The 12,451-nt window shown below is 38.6% G+C and overlaps 1 protein-coding gene across 1 annotated transcript in view; it reads left to right on the plus strand.

Annotated features, from left to right (window-relative positions):
* Positions 1-12,451, plus strand: part of adamts3 (ADAM metallopeptidase with thrombospondin type 1 motif, 3) — a 75,669-nt gene that overhangs the window by 1,231 nt on the left and 61,987 nt on the right. The window contains exons 2-3 of the mRNA XM_017452378.3: positions 82-103; positions 5,113-5,504. Of these exons, the coding sequence (XP_017307867.2) occupies positions 82-103; positions 5,113-5,504 (414 nt within the window). The remainder of the gene's footprint in view (positions 1-81; positions 104-5,112; positions 5,505-12,451) is intronic.

Below are 12,451 nucleotides of genomic sequence, written 5' to 3' on the forward strand. Positions count from 1 at the left end.
AACTTGATCTGGAAATGTAGACCATGGCTCTGTATGTATGTGTATTTTCATCGCTTGAAAACTCTTTCTCCTTTGTTTCAGGCTGGTGAAATGAATAAAAAAGGTAAGGCACAGTGGTTTGATCCTATATACTATGTTTTAGAGACCTGCCACTGCCAGATTTTGTTTTAATTTTACGTTAACGTTTCAGTAATTATTTGAACAGCGACACTGTTTTAGAGGAGCAGTTGGAGTTTAAGGAGCACATGTTAATCGCTCGCAGGTAACACTTGAAGAAAAAATGGCATGTGAATGGGTTTATTTCATGCCAAGTGGGAAGGGCAGAGTGCGCCAAAAAATGAGAAAAGTTGTGAAAGGTCTATATTTTCTAATTGGAATATACTCAAATATAACACTGAATATGTTATTATTAAGGGGGCGTAGTGGCTTAGTGGTTAGCATGTTTGCCTCACACCTCCGGGGTTGGGGGTTTGATTCCCACCTCTGAGTTTCCTCTGGGTACTCTGGTTTTCTCCCCAGTCCAAACACTGGGGGACTGGGGGAGTATTTATAACCAGAATATTGTTAACCTGACAGCACCTGGGTACACCAGATAACTATAATGGAAGAGTAGCTGAGATATAATAGTAGTGGACTAAATTGGGACATTTAAAAAAGTTAAGAAGTACTGCAAGTACTCAGTCTACCTCATTCAATCTAGACATGTCAAAATCGTATCAGAATATGCTACCAAACATATCATAATGTGCTACCAAACATATCAGAATATGCTACCAAAACTATATTCACAGTTTTATGGTTAGGATTAGGGTTTGGGGTGGGTAAGGAGTTAGTAGCCACCCACTATATCATGATATACACTACCGGTGAGATGTTTGGAGACACCTGACTGAAATGTTTCTCATGATTTTACAAATCTTTTGATCTGAAGGTGTATGATTAAATGTTTGAAATCTGTGTTGTAGACAAAAATATAATTGTGCTAACATTTTCATTTCTTTCATTAAAAAAAATATATTAATGGATGACTTGGAGAAATATTCCGAAAAGCAGCCAATAAGTGTCGAGGATAGGTGGGAACTCCTATTTAACTCCTTTTTAATACTGTTTAAAAAGCATCTCAGGGAAATTCCTCAAGAAATCGGTTGAGAAAATGCCAAGAGTACATTTATGGAAATTCTAGGCAAAAAGAGGGTCTACTTTGAAGATGCTAAAGTATTAAATAATTTGGTTTTATTTAGGATTTTTTTGTCACAACATAATTCCCATAGTTCCGTTTGTGTTACTCCAGAGTTTTGATGCCTTTATTATTATTCAAAAATGTGGGGGGGATACAATTAAAGAATGAGTGTGTCTAAACTTTTGGCCGGTAGTGTATATACTGTACCTGTCCTGGTGCCAAATTGTAAAAGCAAGTCTGCTTTGTACTTGTGTAAAAAATTATGTACACTTATTACACAATTAGCAAATAAATAACTGATAGAGTTCTCCTTTATTGGACTTCTTTATATTTGTCTTGGAAAGCTGAATAGGATGCACACCTTACTCAGTCTCAAGCACTCTCAAGTAGAGTTACAATTCAGTCAAACCGTTACAGTCCAATTCAATGAGCTTTACTCTCATGGCTGTTACAGCAATTATAGTATTGACACAACAATGCCAAAGCCTGTTACTCTTATGCAACTCAGACACATTTTTGTAGACTTTTACAAGCAGAAATGCTTTGTTCAGTTTTATGACATTTTAAACAATACTGCATGGGAAGAAAATGCTGTTCATGGGAGGAGACCAGGATACTTATGTTTGAGATTTTTTCTTTAAGCTAGTGTCTAGTTTTCCCAATATATTTATTCACTTGGACCAAGACTCATTTATATCCTTGTAAATAGTCAGATATATCTGAGATATAGACAGTGTTTGACAGGAAGTACAGATGAGTGACGGATTAAAGAGAAAAACGGTGGCTCTGTTATGCTATTTTCTGGGAAATTCCTTGGATGGTTCTGGTCCACTTGTTCCTTTCAAGGGAAAGTCACTGCAAACCAGTACGAAATTATTCTGATTGCCTTTATCCTATGATGAAACATTTCTATTCTATTCATTTCTAGTATCTTTCTGGTTGACCGCTCCTCATCTACACGAGGGCTCGCAGAATGGTATAATGATAGGTAAATGATAGACCTCATTAGCTATGACCTTCACATTCTCCAGATTGCAATCCAACTGAACACATGTGGAAGATTTCGTAGTGATGTGTTGGACAATGCTCTACTCGAGGCATGAGACGATACACTAAAGCAATGATACGAGACATATCCCAATACAGGTTTCACAAGACCATATTAAAACAAGACGATACTGACACAAATAAAATATTACATTTTAATACATTAATTTTTTTAATGACAACAAATTGAACCACTGCAAGATACAGTGTGAGCAGGAAGGCTGCAGGCTGGACTTGTTCCACAGGTCTTTTGTTTGAAATGTGCCATAACACTTCTGATTAGCTGAACTGGACTTTTAAGTAAGCGTGCTTCAAAGCAGTTAAGTTTTCACACACAAACTTCATGCTCTGTATGCTACTACCTTTGGTGCTGCTGCTGAGTGTGTAAACAGTGATAGAGCCAATAATGAATATGAAATGGAAATATTGCGATATATGATATGAGCAGCAAATTCGTCATGCCAGTGTTTTGTATTATGATATTTGAAACAGTGATATTCTGCCTCATGCCTGCTCTATAACACAGTCAATAAAACATCAATTGAGGGAATCTTTGGGAAGAATGGTGTTCATCTATACTGAATAGATTCAGGCACTTGCAGAATTTATGCCAAGGTGTATTGAAGCTGTTCTGGTGGCTCATACTGGCCCAACACCTTGCTTACACAGGTCAGGTTGGGTTTTCCTTTAATTTGTCACTAGTATAACACTCTAGAGGTTGCTTTACTTAGAATTTGACACATGTCTTGAAAACTGTAAGAATAAATAAATAAATAAATAAATAAATAAAACACAGCTTTATTTTATTTTTGTTATTGTAAATGTACTTGACAGTAGATCATGCATGGAGGCAAAGCATGCAATTTTGTCAAACTTACACAGTATGCTAGATAGTAACATCCGCTTTTATATCCTACACTGGTAAGAGCACTGCAGGCAAATTACAAGTCACTCCAATAGCCTTTTACCTATTTCAGATGCTTACCTGTATTCAGGCCAAGTGTGGTGGAAAATTACTTTTTGAATTAGACTGTTTGAGAGGGTCAAACATCTTTTGCCTATTTAGGTAACCACAAAAGAGTGTCTGATGGAATACTGCCATATAAATGAAACAGCAAAGTGAGTTCACATGAATTATACAGTTGCAATCTAAATTATTCAACCTCCATTGCAAATTTGCAATGAACAAATCAAACAAAAGCAATTGAAATGGTACAACACAATGAATGCTTCAAGTGGTTTCCCCAATTTCCCCAAAAATGTGAGGGATTCTTTTCAGGCAGTTGAATAACTTTGAAACTGGAGAAGTCATTTTAAGTTGCATTTTCAGTTGAATTTGGGAAACCACTTGAAACACAATGAATGCTTCAAATGGTTTCCCCATATTCAACTGAAAATGCAACTTATAATGATTTCTCCAGTTTCAAAATTATTCAACCCCTTCATGGCAAGCATCCTTAGTACTTAGTAAAGCACCCTTTTACTGTTATGACCTACTGCAAATGAGATGCATAGCTTCTGGCAGAGTTCCTGAGGAATCTTAGCCCATTCCTCATGCGCAATGACCTCCAGTTCAGTAATATTCTTGAGTTTGCGTGCTGCAACCACCTTCTTCAAATCCCACCAGAGAGTTTCTATGGGGTTCAAGTCAGGTGACTGTGATGGTCCTGTAGAATCTTCCAGGACGACTTCTGCAACCAAACCTTGGTGGAATTTGAGGTATGCTTGGGATCATTGTCCTGTTGGAAGGTGCAATGACGCCCAAGCTTCAGCTTCCTCACAGATGGCATGATGTTTTCTGCTAGGATTTCCTGATACTTCAATGAATCCATCTTGCCTTCCACACACTGCAGGTATCCAGTGCCAGAGGATGCAAAGGAGCCCCAGACCATCACTGATCCATCACCATGCTTGACTGTGGACAGCGTGTTCTTTCTTCATTCTTCTTCCTCCAGACATAACGCTGATCCGTTGTGCTGAAAAGTTCCAGTTTTGTTTCATCGCTCCACAGAACAGAATCCCAAAATTTCATTATTTATATGATTTTGAGCCGACATTTCTTGTGCTTTTGGGTCAGTAGTGGTGTACATCTTGGAGTTCTGGCATGGAATTGTCTGTGTTTAGTACGCGCCTTACTGTGCTCACTGAAATCTCAGTGCCTGCTACACCAAGTCTTGCTGCAGGTCTTTTGTAGTCACTCGAGGATTTTTTACAACCTGCCTTCTCTGAAATCTGGTTGCGGCCATTGATAGCTTCCTTTATCTGCCCCGTCCAGGTATTTCATAAATTTTCTGCCCCTAGCCAGTTCAGGTATTTCATGTATTCCAGCTCAAGCACACCTGGTGCAAGCGCTTGATTAGTTGCATAAAGTTTCCTTGAGACAATACCTGTTTTGCATATTTGTGCTATTGTGAGGGATTCTATTCAGGGGGTTGAATAATTTTGAAACTGGAGAAATCATTATAAGTTGCATTTTCAGTTGAATTTGGGGAAACCACTTGAAGCATTCGTTGTGTTGAACTATTTCCATTACATTTGTTTGATTTGTTCATTGCAAACAGCAATGAACATTTTGACAATAAACCTGATTTGCAATGGGGGTTGAATAATTTTGATTGCAACTGTATAATTACAGACAGCATTTTAGGTTGTTATGTATGTGGGGTTTTTTTCTGTTAGAAGGAAATGGTGCCTGTTTAGAGTATTAACTAAAAAGTCAGACAATTCTGCCTTACGATTGAGGCTGGATTCAGTTTCAGAATGTTAGAGCCTTAACCAAGCAGAGACTTTTTAATGATTAATGATTTTTGTAGAAGGTCTGACTACTGACCTGATGTGTGTGCTCTATCTCTCTCTCTGTCTCTCTCTCTCTGCCATCTCATCAGACTTCTTGAAGAGCCGACTGAAGGAGTATGGCCTGGTCACGCCTATTAGCACTGACTCAGGTGGCCACTTCTTGTCACACCTCCTGTCAGCAAATCACAAGCAGCGTGTCAAGCGCAACGTGCCCTATGCCACGGGTGAGAAGCTCTTCTTCAATGTCACTGCTTTTGGCAAGGAGTTTCACCTGCGGCTCTGGCCCAATCGAAGGCTAGTGGCACCTGGCGCCATGGTAGAGTGGCACGATGAGGTTTTGGTGCCTGGCAATGGCACAGAGAATGACACCCACACAGACAGGATTCTGAGGAGAGACTTTCTTAAGACGGACTGCAATTTTATTGGGGACATCACTGACGTGCCTGGAGCATCGGTTGCTATTAACAACTGTGACGGTCTGGTAAGTGTTCTCACAGACTGTTTTGATCCAGAGCTACTACTCAGTGTTCATTTGTATATACATAGTGCAAACATTAGAAGAAAGAAAGCTTGCAGGAAAGATGTTTTTTATTATTGCAAGAGTGGTGTATTGTCTGTTGAGAATGACACAAACCTTTTTTTTTGCAAACATAAAAATTTGCTAATTTAGATTATTCAAGCATTATAAATAACCAATCCTATAAGGTGGATCCACCCATAAAATGCTCACTCTCATAACTATGTACCTTTTACCATGTAGTTTCATTGTAGCTACAGAATATTTATTGCAATTATTGAACTCTTTAAACTAAATAATAAAACAATAAGGGGCGAGTTTAAGGGTTTATGATTTATTTATGGATCGCAGAACACATGCTCAGTAAGGAGACTTCCTGCCTGTTAGCCACACTCTCCTACACAAAATATGCAGCCTGCAGTCTTAACTTCCTCTTTACGCAACATATATCCTTGTAAACTTTTTTTTTCCCGCATGTGGGGGCAGCATGGTGTTCTGCTTACTCAGGCATGCTCCAGGCATTCAGAGCTTAAACATTACTATTAATACTGTCTTAGTGACGCTAATGATTAGCATTGTGGAAGGCTATTATTGTTCGTCTTCATTTCACACCAGTAGCTGGAGTTTATGTGATAATATAATAGTCTGAGTAACTGAGATTTTATCAGCTACAAAGTGACAGTTTCCTTTGCTTCTAAAATGATGTCAATTATGCATCAGCCAAAAATCTGAAGACTTATTGAACAAAATGATGCTGACATCCAAAGAAAAGTTTAGTTCTCTCACCCCACTGTAGTTTAAGTTTAAGCTGCAGCATTATATAAATATCCTTGATGTCAAAAAGTACTCAGAGTTCCAATTGTACAGCACTTCAATCTCAGTAACACCCTCGCAACAGCTACTGGTGCCCTGGGCGAGTGTCCAAATTGATAGCAGAGTTGAGTGAACCTTGGGTCACTGCAGGATGCTGACAAATGAGCTGCTGCTTCCAGTCCACAGGGGTTCAACTAACACTGGGATAAGAGCTCTCTTCCTTTGACAGGATTTACCCAGAGGCAAAGGGGTTTTTAGGAAGGATACAGTATGGGTTTAATAGAGAGCCAGGTTACATAAGAGTAATTAAGTTCTCATTACTTGGATGTGTGTAAGAAACTCCTTTCTGGAGTATTCTTCTTAGTATGTTCAAAAGTCTTGTATGTTGTTCATAATAATATATATCAAATATGTGCCCTTTTTGGGTTCTTGAAAGCAGTATAACAATATGCATGAACCTGCCATCAGTAGGATGAAGTGTCACTGCCAAGTGTTTCCTGTAGGGTAACTGTAACAACAAGGTGTTTTTTTTTATTTTTTATTTTTTATAACCATACAGAAGTAAATTGATTAGCTTCATGTAAAGTCCCAACAACTGATTACAATCATTCTTTGGCCTCAAGATATAATTATCAGAAAATGTAACTGTTCTAGAAAATCCTCTAAAGCCTGAATAGCTTGTTAATGTTTTACCACCAAAACATATCCCAGAAGACTGGATCTAACAGTGAACATTGGTGGACAGCCTTTGATGTTAAGTGGTCGTCTGTCTTTACTAGGTGTGTGTTTCCCTGGTCTTAATTAGAGCTACTGCAGGTCTGGAAGTCTTTATGCGTAGCCTCAGTTCTTGGGCCTGTGAAGTCTGTGGGAGCATAGTGAAATGACCTGAACCCCTGTGGAGGAAAGACATAAGGAGGAGTGGACTTGCTAACATGAGCATGAGATAAGCATGGCTCTGGCCTGTGAACATTCCTTCCAAAAAGGGAGGAAAGAGGAATCTTTTGAACTTTTGAAACTGGAGAGATCATTTTAAGTTGCATTTTCAGTTGAATTTGAGGAAACCACTTGAAACATTTGTTGTGTTGAACTATTTCAACTGCTTTTGAAATAGCTGAAAGTCTGTAAATGCTGATAATAAACCTGATTTGCAGTGGGGGTTGAATAATTTAGATTGCAACTGTAAGTCAAAACTTTGCCCTGATAGATCTGGTTAGACTTTTGTCTAGTAATAAGACAGTATGTCTAGACTGTATGGTCAAATGTATGTTGATACCTGACTGTAAAACTCATATAAGTTGTTGGCAACTGTTGCCAAGTTGGAAACACAATCGTCTAGAACGTATTTATATGCTGTAGCATTACGATTTCCTTTCACTGGAACTAAGATACCTAGTCTAAACCTGTCCATCATGACAATGCCCCTGTGTGCAATGCAACATCCATAAAGACATGGTGTACCAAGGTTGCTGTGGATGAATTTAAGGGGCCTGCACAGAGCCTTAACTTCAACCCCACTGAACATCTTTGGGATGAATTGAAACACCAACCTCATGCCAGGTCTTCTTGCTGGACACTAGTGCTCAGCTTCTTCTGTTCTTGTCGCTAATTGCACACAAATCCCCACAGCCACAGTTCAAAATCTAGTGGAAAGCTTACTCAGAAGAGTGGAGGCTGTTATATCAGCAAAGGGCAAACAACTCAATATTAATGCCTAAGGTTTTGGGGATGGGATGTTCAAAAACTGAAAACCTTCATAGACATTGCCAGTTATACTTAATTGACATCTCTGTGATTTCTATGGAAATGTAAGTCATACTTATATTCATCAGCCTGGGGCAGAATGTCTAAATGATCTGAATACTGGGCTTTTGGCAGAGCTTCACACAGGCAGTTGGCCTCATGCCATGGATCTTGGCCCCACACTGCTCCTTTTGTTTAGAACTTGTGCTACTAACGAGTGGAGCCAGTGCTCTTCAGCACCATGTCTTTTTACATGTCTGCAGCAGTTGGTGTTCCTCAGATCCATGTGCCAATCCAGTGGTACCTTTGAATTCTTCTTTCTTCTTAGCCCAGGTCATACCTTGCATTCCTCTCAAGGTGGACAAAGAATACTGTGTTAAAATTCACCATATCCATATATGGTGCATATCCATTTTTGGGGAGTTTGAGGGCATCTGCAGGTACATGAATGATTATTCTGATTATCGGACTTGGTATTGGAGCATTGCTTAGCAGGCTAATGGACATTCCCATCTTGCTCAGGTGGACCTGAGCAATTCATAGATTTTTCTCTGTGTGTCTCTGATGCATGGCACTACTGTTGATTGGCTGTGATTTGATGGCCATTCTGACACCTAACTGGTATTTAACCAGTGAGTGCTGTCTCAGCTGCAGTTTTCACTTTTGAAAAGCGATCTGGTTGAATGATGTTTTAGGATTGGTTAATGAAAGGAAAATATGAGTATGATATAGTGATGGACAATATAACCACAATAATATATCACAATATTTTTTACATTATTGAAGCTATTACAATATTTGGTGGTATATTAATTTTCAAAGCAACTTACTTGAAAAAATGACTAAGGACAGCAACGCTGACTGTGACTTTCAATAAGGCACCAGTCTTTGAGGTCTGCCTTTTGAAATATTCTTCATACAGTATTTACTTACCTACTTAATTCTTAAATGAGCAACATTCCGTGTGTTTCCATCGTCATCAATGTAAGAACTGCATATTACATTCTTGTGTGCAGTTCCTTTTTTTTTTCTTTTTTTTTAAACCAAAGCATGTCTACACTATAGACCAAATCGAAATGTTTGTACACATACGGGTTAGTGGTACTTCTGGGTGGTTAGTGGCAGAGTTAGCTTGTTTATGGTAGTGGTAATATTTATGAATGTAAGAAATTGAATCAAAACCTGTGTTTGTGTTTGGGGCTGTAATGTCTAATGGACCCCAGGGTTACAGGTTTAGTTTCATTCTGTTCAACGACTTTTAACCCTGTCTGTCTGATGTGAAATATTTGTCTTGCTGGTTTCCTTCACTTTCACAGACATGGCAGAAAAAATAGCTGTGTTTTGCATGATTTAAATCTGACCTTTTCCTGCTATCCAAAATTGTTACCATTAATCTACAGTACAATGCTGCAACAAGATAAATACGATTTTTAATAGCTTAAATTACATAGTAAAGAATTCATGCTAAGCACATACATTCCTGTTATTTGTGAAGTGATCGACATAGGAAGAGTAATTTATATTTTTTTAAAAAAAGGGTTGGCTAATATTGATACACATGACGTTACGAGTGTCTTGTCTAAATATGAAAGTATTTTCATACAACCCCAATTCCAAAAAAGTTGGGACAGCATGGAAAATGCTAATAAAAAGAAGGGAGTGATTTGTAAATGTACTTTGACTTGTGTTTAAACAAAAAATGTATAAAAACAAGGTATTTTACCTAATCAACTGCATTGTTTTTTTTTTTTAAGGTAGACGTTTACTTTGAAATCGATGCAACACGTTCCAAAAAAGTTTTGACAGTGGCAATTCAAGACTAATAGTGATGTGAAATGTTAAAAAAAAAAAGAAGGTGATGAGAAACAAGTGAGGCAATCATCTAATCATAGTACGACCCCAATTCAGAAAAAGTTGGGACAGTATGGAAAATGCAAAAAACAACATAAAGAGTAATTTGAATATCCAATTCACTTGTACTATATTGAAAACACATTATTAACACATTATTTGATGTTTTACTTTGTGAATTTAATTTATTTTTGAAAATATACATTCATTTCAAATCTAATGACTGCAACACACTCCAAAAATGTTGGGACAGTCGACTGTATACCACTGTGTAGCATCACCTTTTCTTTTAATAACACTTATTAAGCATTTGGGCTCTGAAGACACCAGTTTGTTAAGTTTAGCTATCAGAATTTTCCCCCATCATCCACTATACATTTCTTTAGCTGCGCAACTGTACGGGGCCTTCATTGCCTTATTTTGGCTGCAGGACTGCAGGCAGGCCACTCTCTGCTTACGCAACCATGTGCTCGTAATCCGGGCAGAATGTGGTTTGGCGTTGTCCTGCTGGAAAATGCAGGGATGTCCCTGGAAAAGACGATGTCTGGATGGCAGTATATGTTGCTCCAAAATGTGCACATATCTTTCTGCATTAACGGTGCCCTCACAGATGTGCAAGTTACCCATACGATGGGCACTGACACAGCCCCATACAGACAGACGTGGACCTGATGCTGATAACAGCTTGGATGGTCCTTTTCCTCTTTGGCCTGGAGAACACGATGGCTGTTTTGTCCAAAATCTATTTGAAATGTTGACTCGTCGGCCCACAAAACACGATTCCACTGTGCTACTGTCCATTTCAGATGAGACCGAGCACAGAGAAGTCTGCGGCGATTCTGGACAGTGTTGATATATGGCTTCTGCTTTGCATAGTAAAGCTTTATCTTGCATCGGTGGATGCAGCGGCGAATGGTGTTGACGACAAAGGTTTACCAAAGTATTCCCGTGCCCATGTCAGGATATCCATTACAGACACATGACGGTTTTTAAGACAGTAATGTCTGAGGGATCAGAGATCACGTGCATTCAGAAGTGGTTTTCGGCTTTGCACTTTACGCACCAAGATTTGATTCCTTGAATCTTTTAATTATGTTGTGCACTGTAGAAGGTGAAATGCCCAAAAACCCACCGATTTGTCTTTGGGGAATGTTGTTCTCAAAGTGTTGGATTATTTGCTGATGCATCTGTTGGCAGATTGGCGAGCCTCGACCCATCCTTGCTCTTGAAGGACTAGGCCTTTATTGAAAAAGTTTGAACAAGTACCTTAGCTAAGTTTGCGATACATTTGTTAGTTTCTTTTACCTGACTTGCATCTACAACTCGTACCAGTGTATGAACTTTGTGAACTTTCTAGTTTTTATGTAAAGGTGTTCCAAATTGAACTCCAAAACCCAGCCATCTGGAGCGAACCCATTTTCCCCTGCAAATTTTGGCTCAGATCAATGGCTCTTTTCAAGGACTAAAGCAGGTAAAGTTTGGATCATAGGAGATTGTCCTGGCACCTGTAGCAGAAAAGAATAACTAATCTAAATCAACTTTGGGTGTATGCCATAGTTAATGTTAACTGTTATCTCACTCAAGAGGTGAGTGCCCTTCCACTTCTCTGAGCTCATTCCACAAAAATTCCTATATGTGAATTTATAACAGCAAGAATTCATTCACTCATTGTGTTTTCTAACAGACACCTGTGCTTTGATTCAGCACTTCAAAATGCTGTTCAGAGAAAGATAATATTATGGTGCAAAGTTACTGATTTCTTTCAAAATTTTCAATAACAAGGATAACTTGAAGTATTTGAAAATTGTGATACTTTGGCTTATGGTCAGCTCCCTAGCTCACATCTGATAGGATATTTTGTGTTTCTTTAAGCTCACATATACAGAATGTTGAGATGTAGCAAAAAGGTTTTCTTTGATGGAATGAACTGGAGCCAGTAACTTCCCCCAACCAAATACGACTGGGCACAAATGTTGTATTCACTAATAGTTACTGATGTAGCCTGTTGATTCAGCCAAGGAGCTTGCCTGTTGCAGAAGCCTGACCCCTGAGCTGTTTTGGTATATGGTTTGAGGTCCAGGAAGGGAGATGCCTGAGGATATGCAGAGGCAAGCTACTTCTTTAATTTAGCTTCAGCATAAACCAAGTAGAAGTAGGTCTATCCGTGTACTTTGGCGACATATATTGATATATTTATGTGTTTACACATAAATGACCCTTCCAAACTTAAGAAGAGCCCACATTTTCTGTTGTCATTACCCTGGACATTGGGGCCTATTCACCCAAAGAGTTCAGGTTTATTTTCAGTTAACCAGTAAGGGTTAGACACCACTCAGAGCACTGGGTAAATGTTTGCTCTTTTTTTTCTTTTGATAGCACAAAAAGAAACGAACGAGCCAGACCTGATTTTGATGTTGTCTTTACAAGTAGTATTTAATATGAGGTTACATCATATCTTATTCTCTCTTTACAGTTTTATTGGGTTGTTTAGATAAAATATATTTTCT

The sequence above is a fragment of the Ictalurus punctatus genome, chromosome 22 (assembly GCF_001660625.3).
Source record: "Ictalurus punctatus breed USDA103 chromosome 22, Coco_2.0, whole genome shotgun sequence".
Classification (NCBI taxonomy): Eukaryota; Metazoa; Chordata; class Actinopteri; order Siluriformes; family Ictaluridae; genus Ictalurus; species Ictalurus punctatus.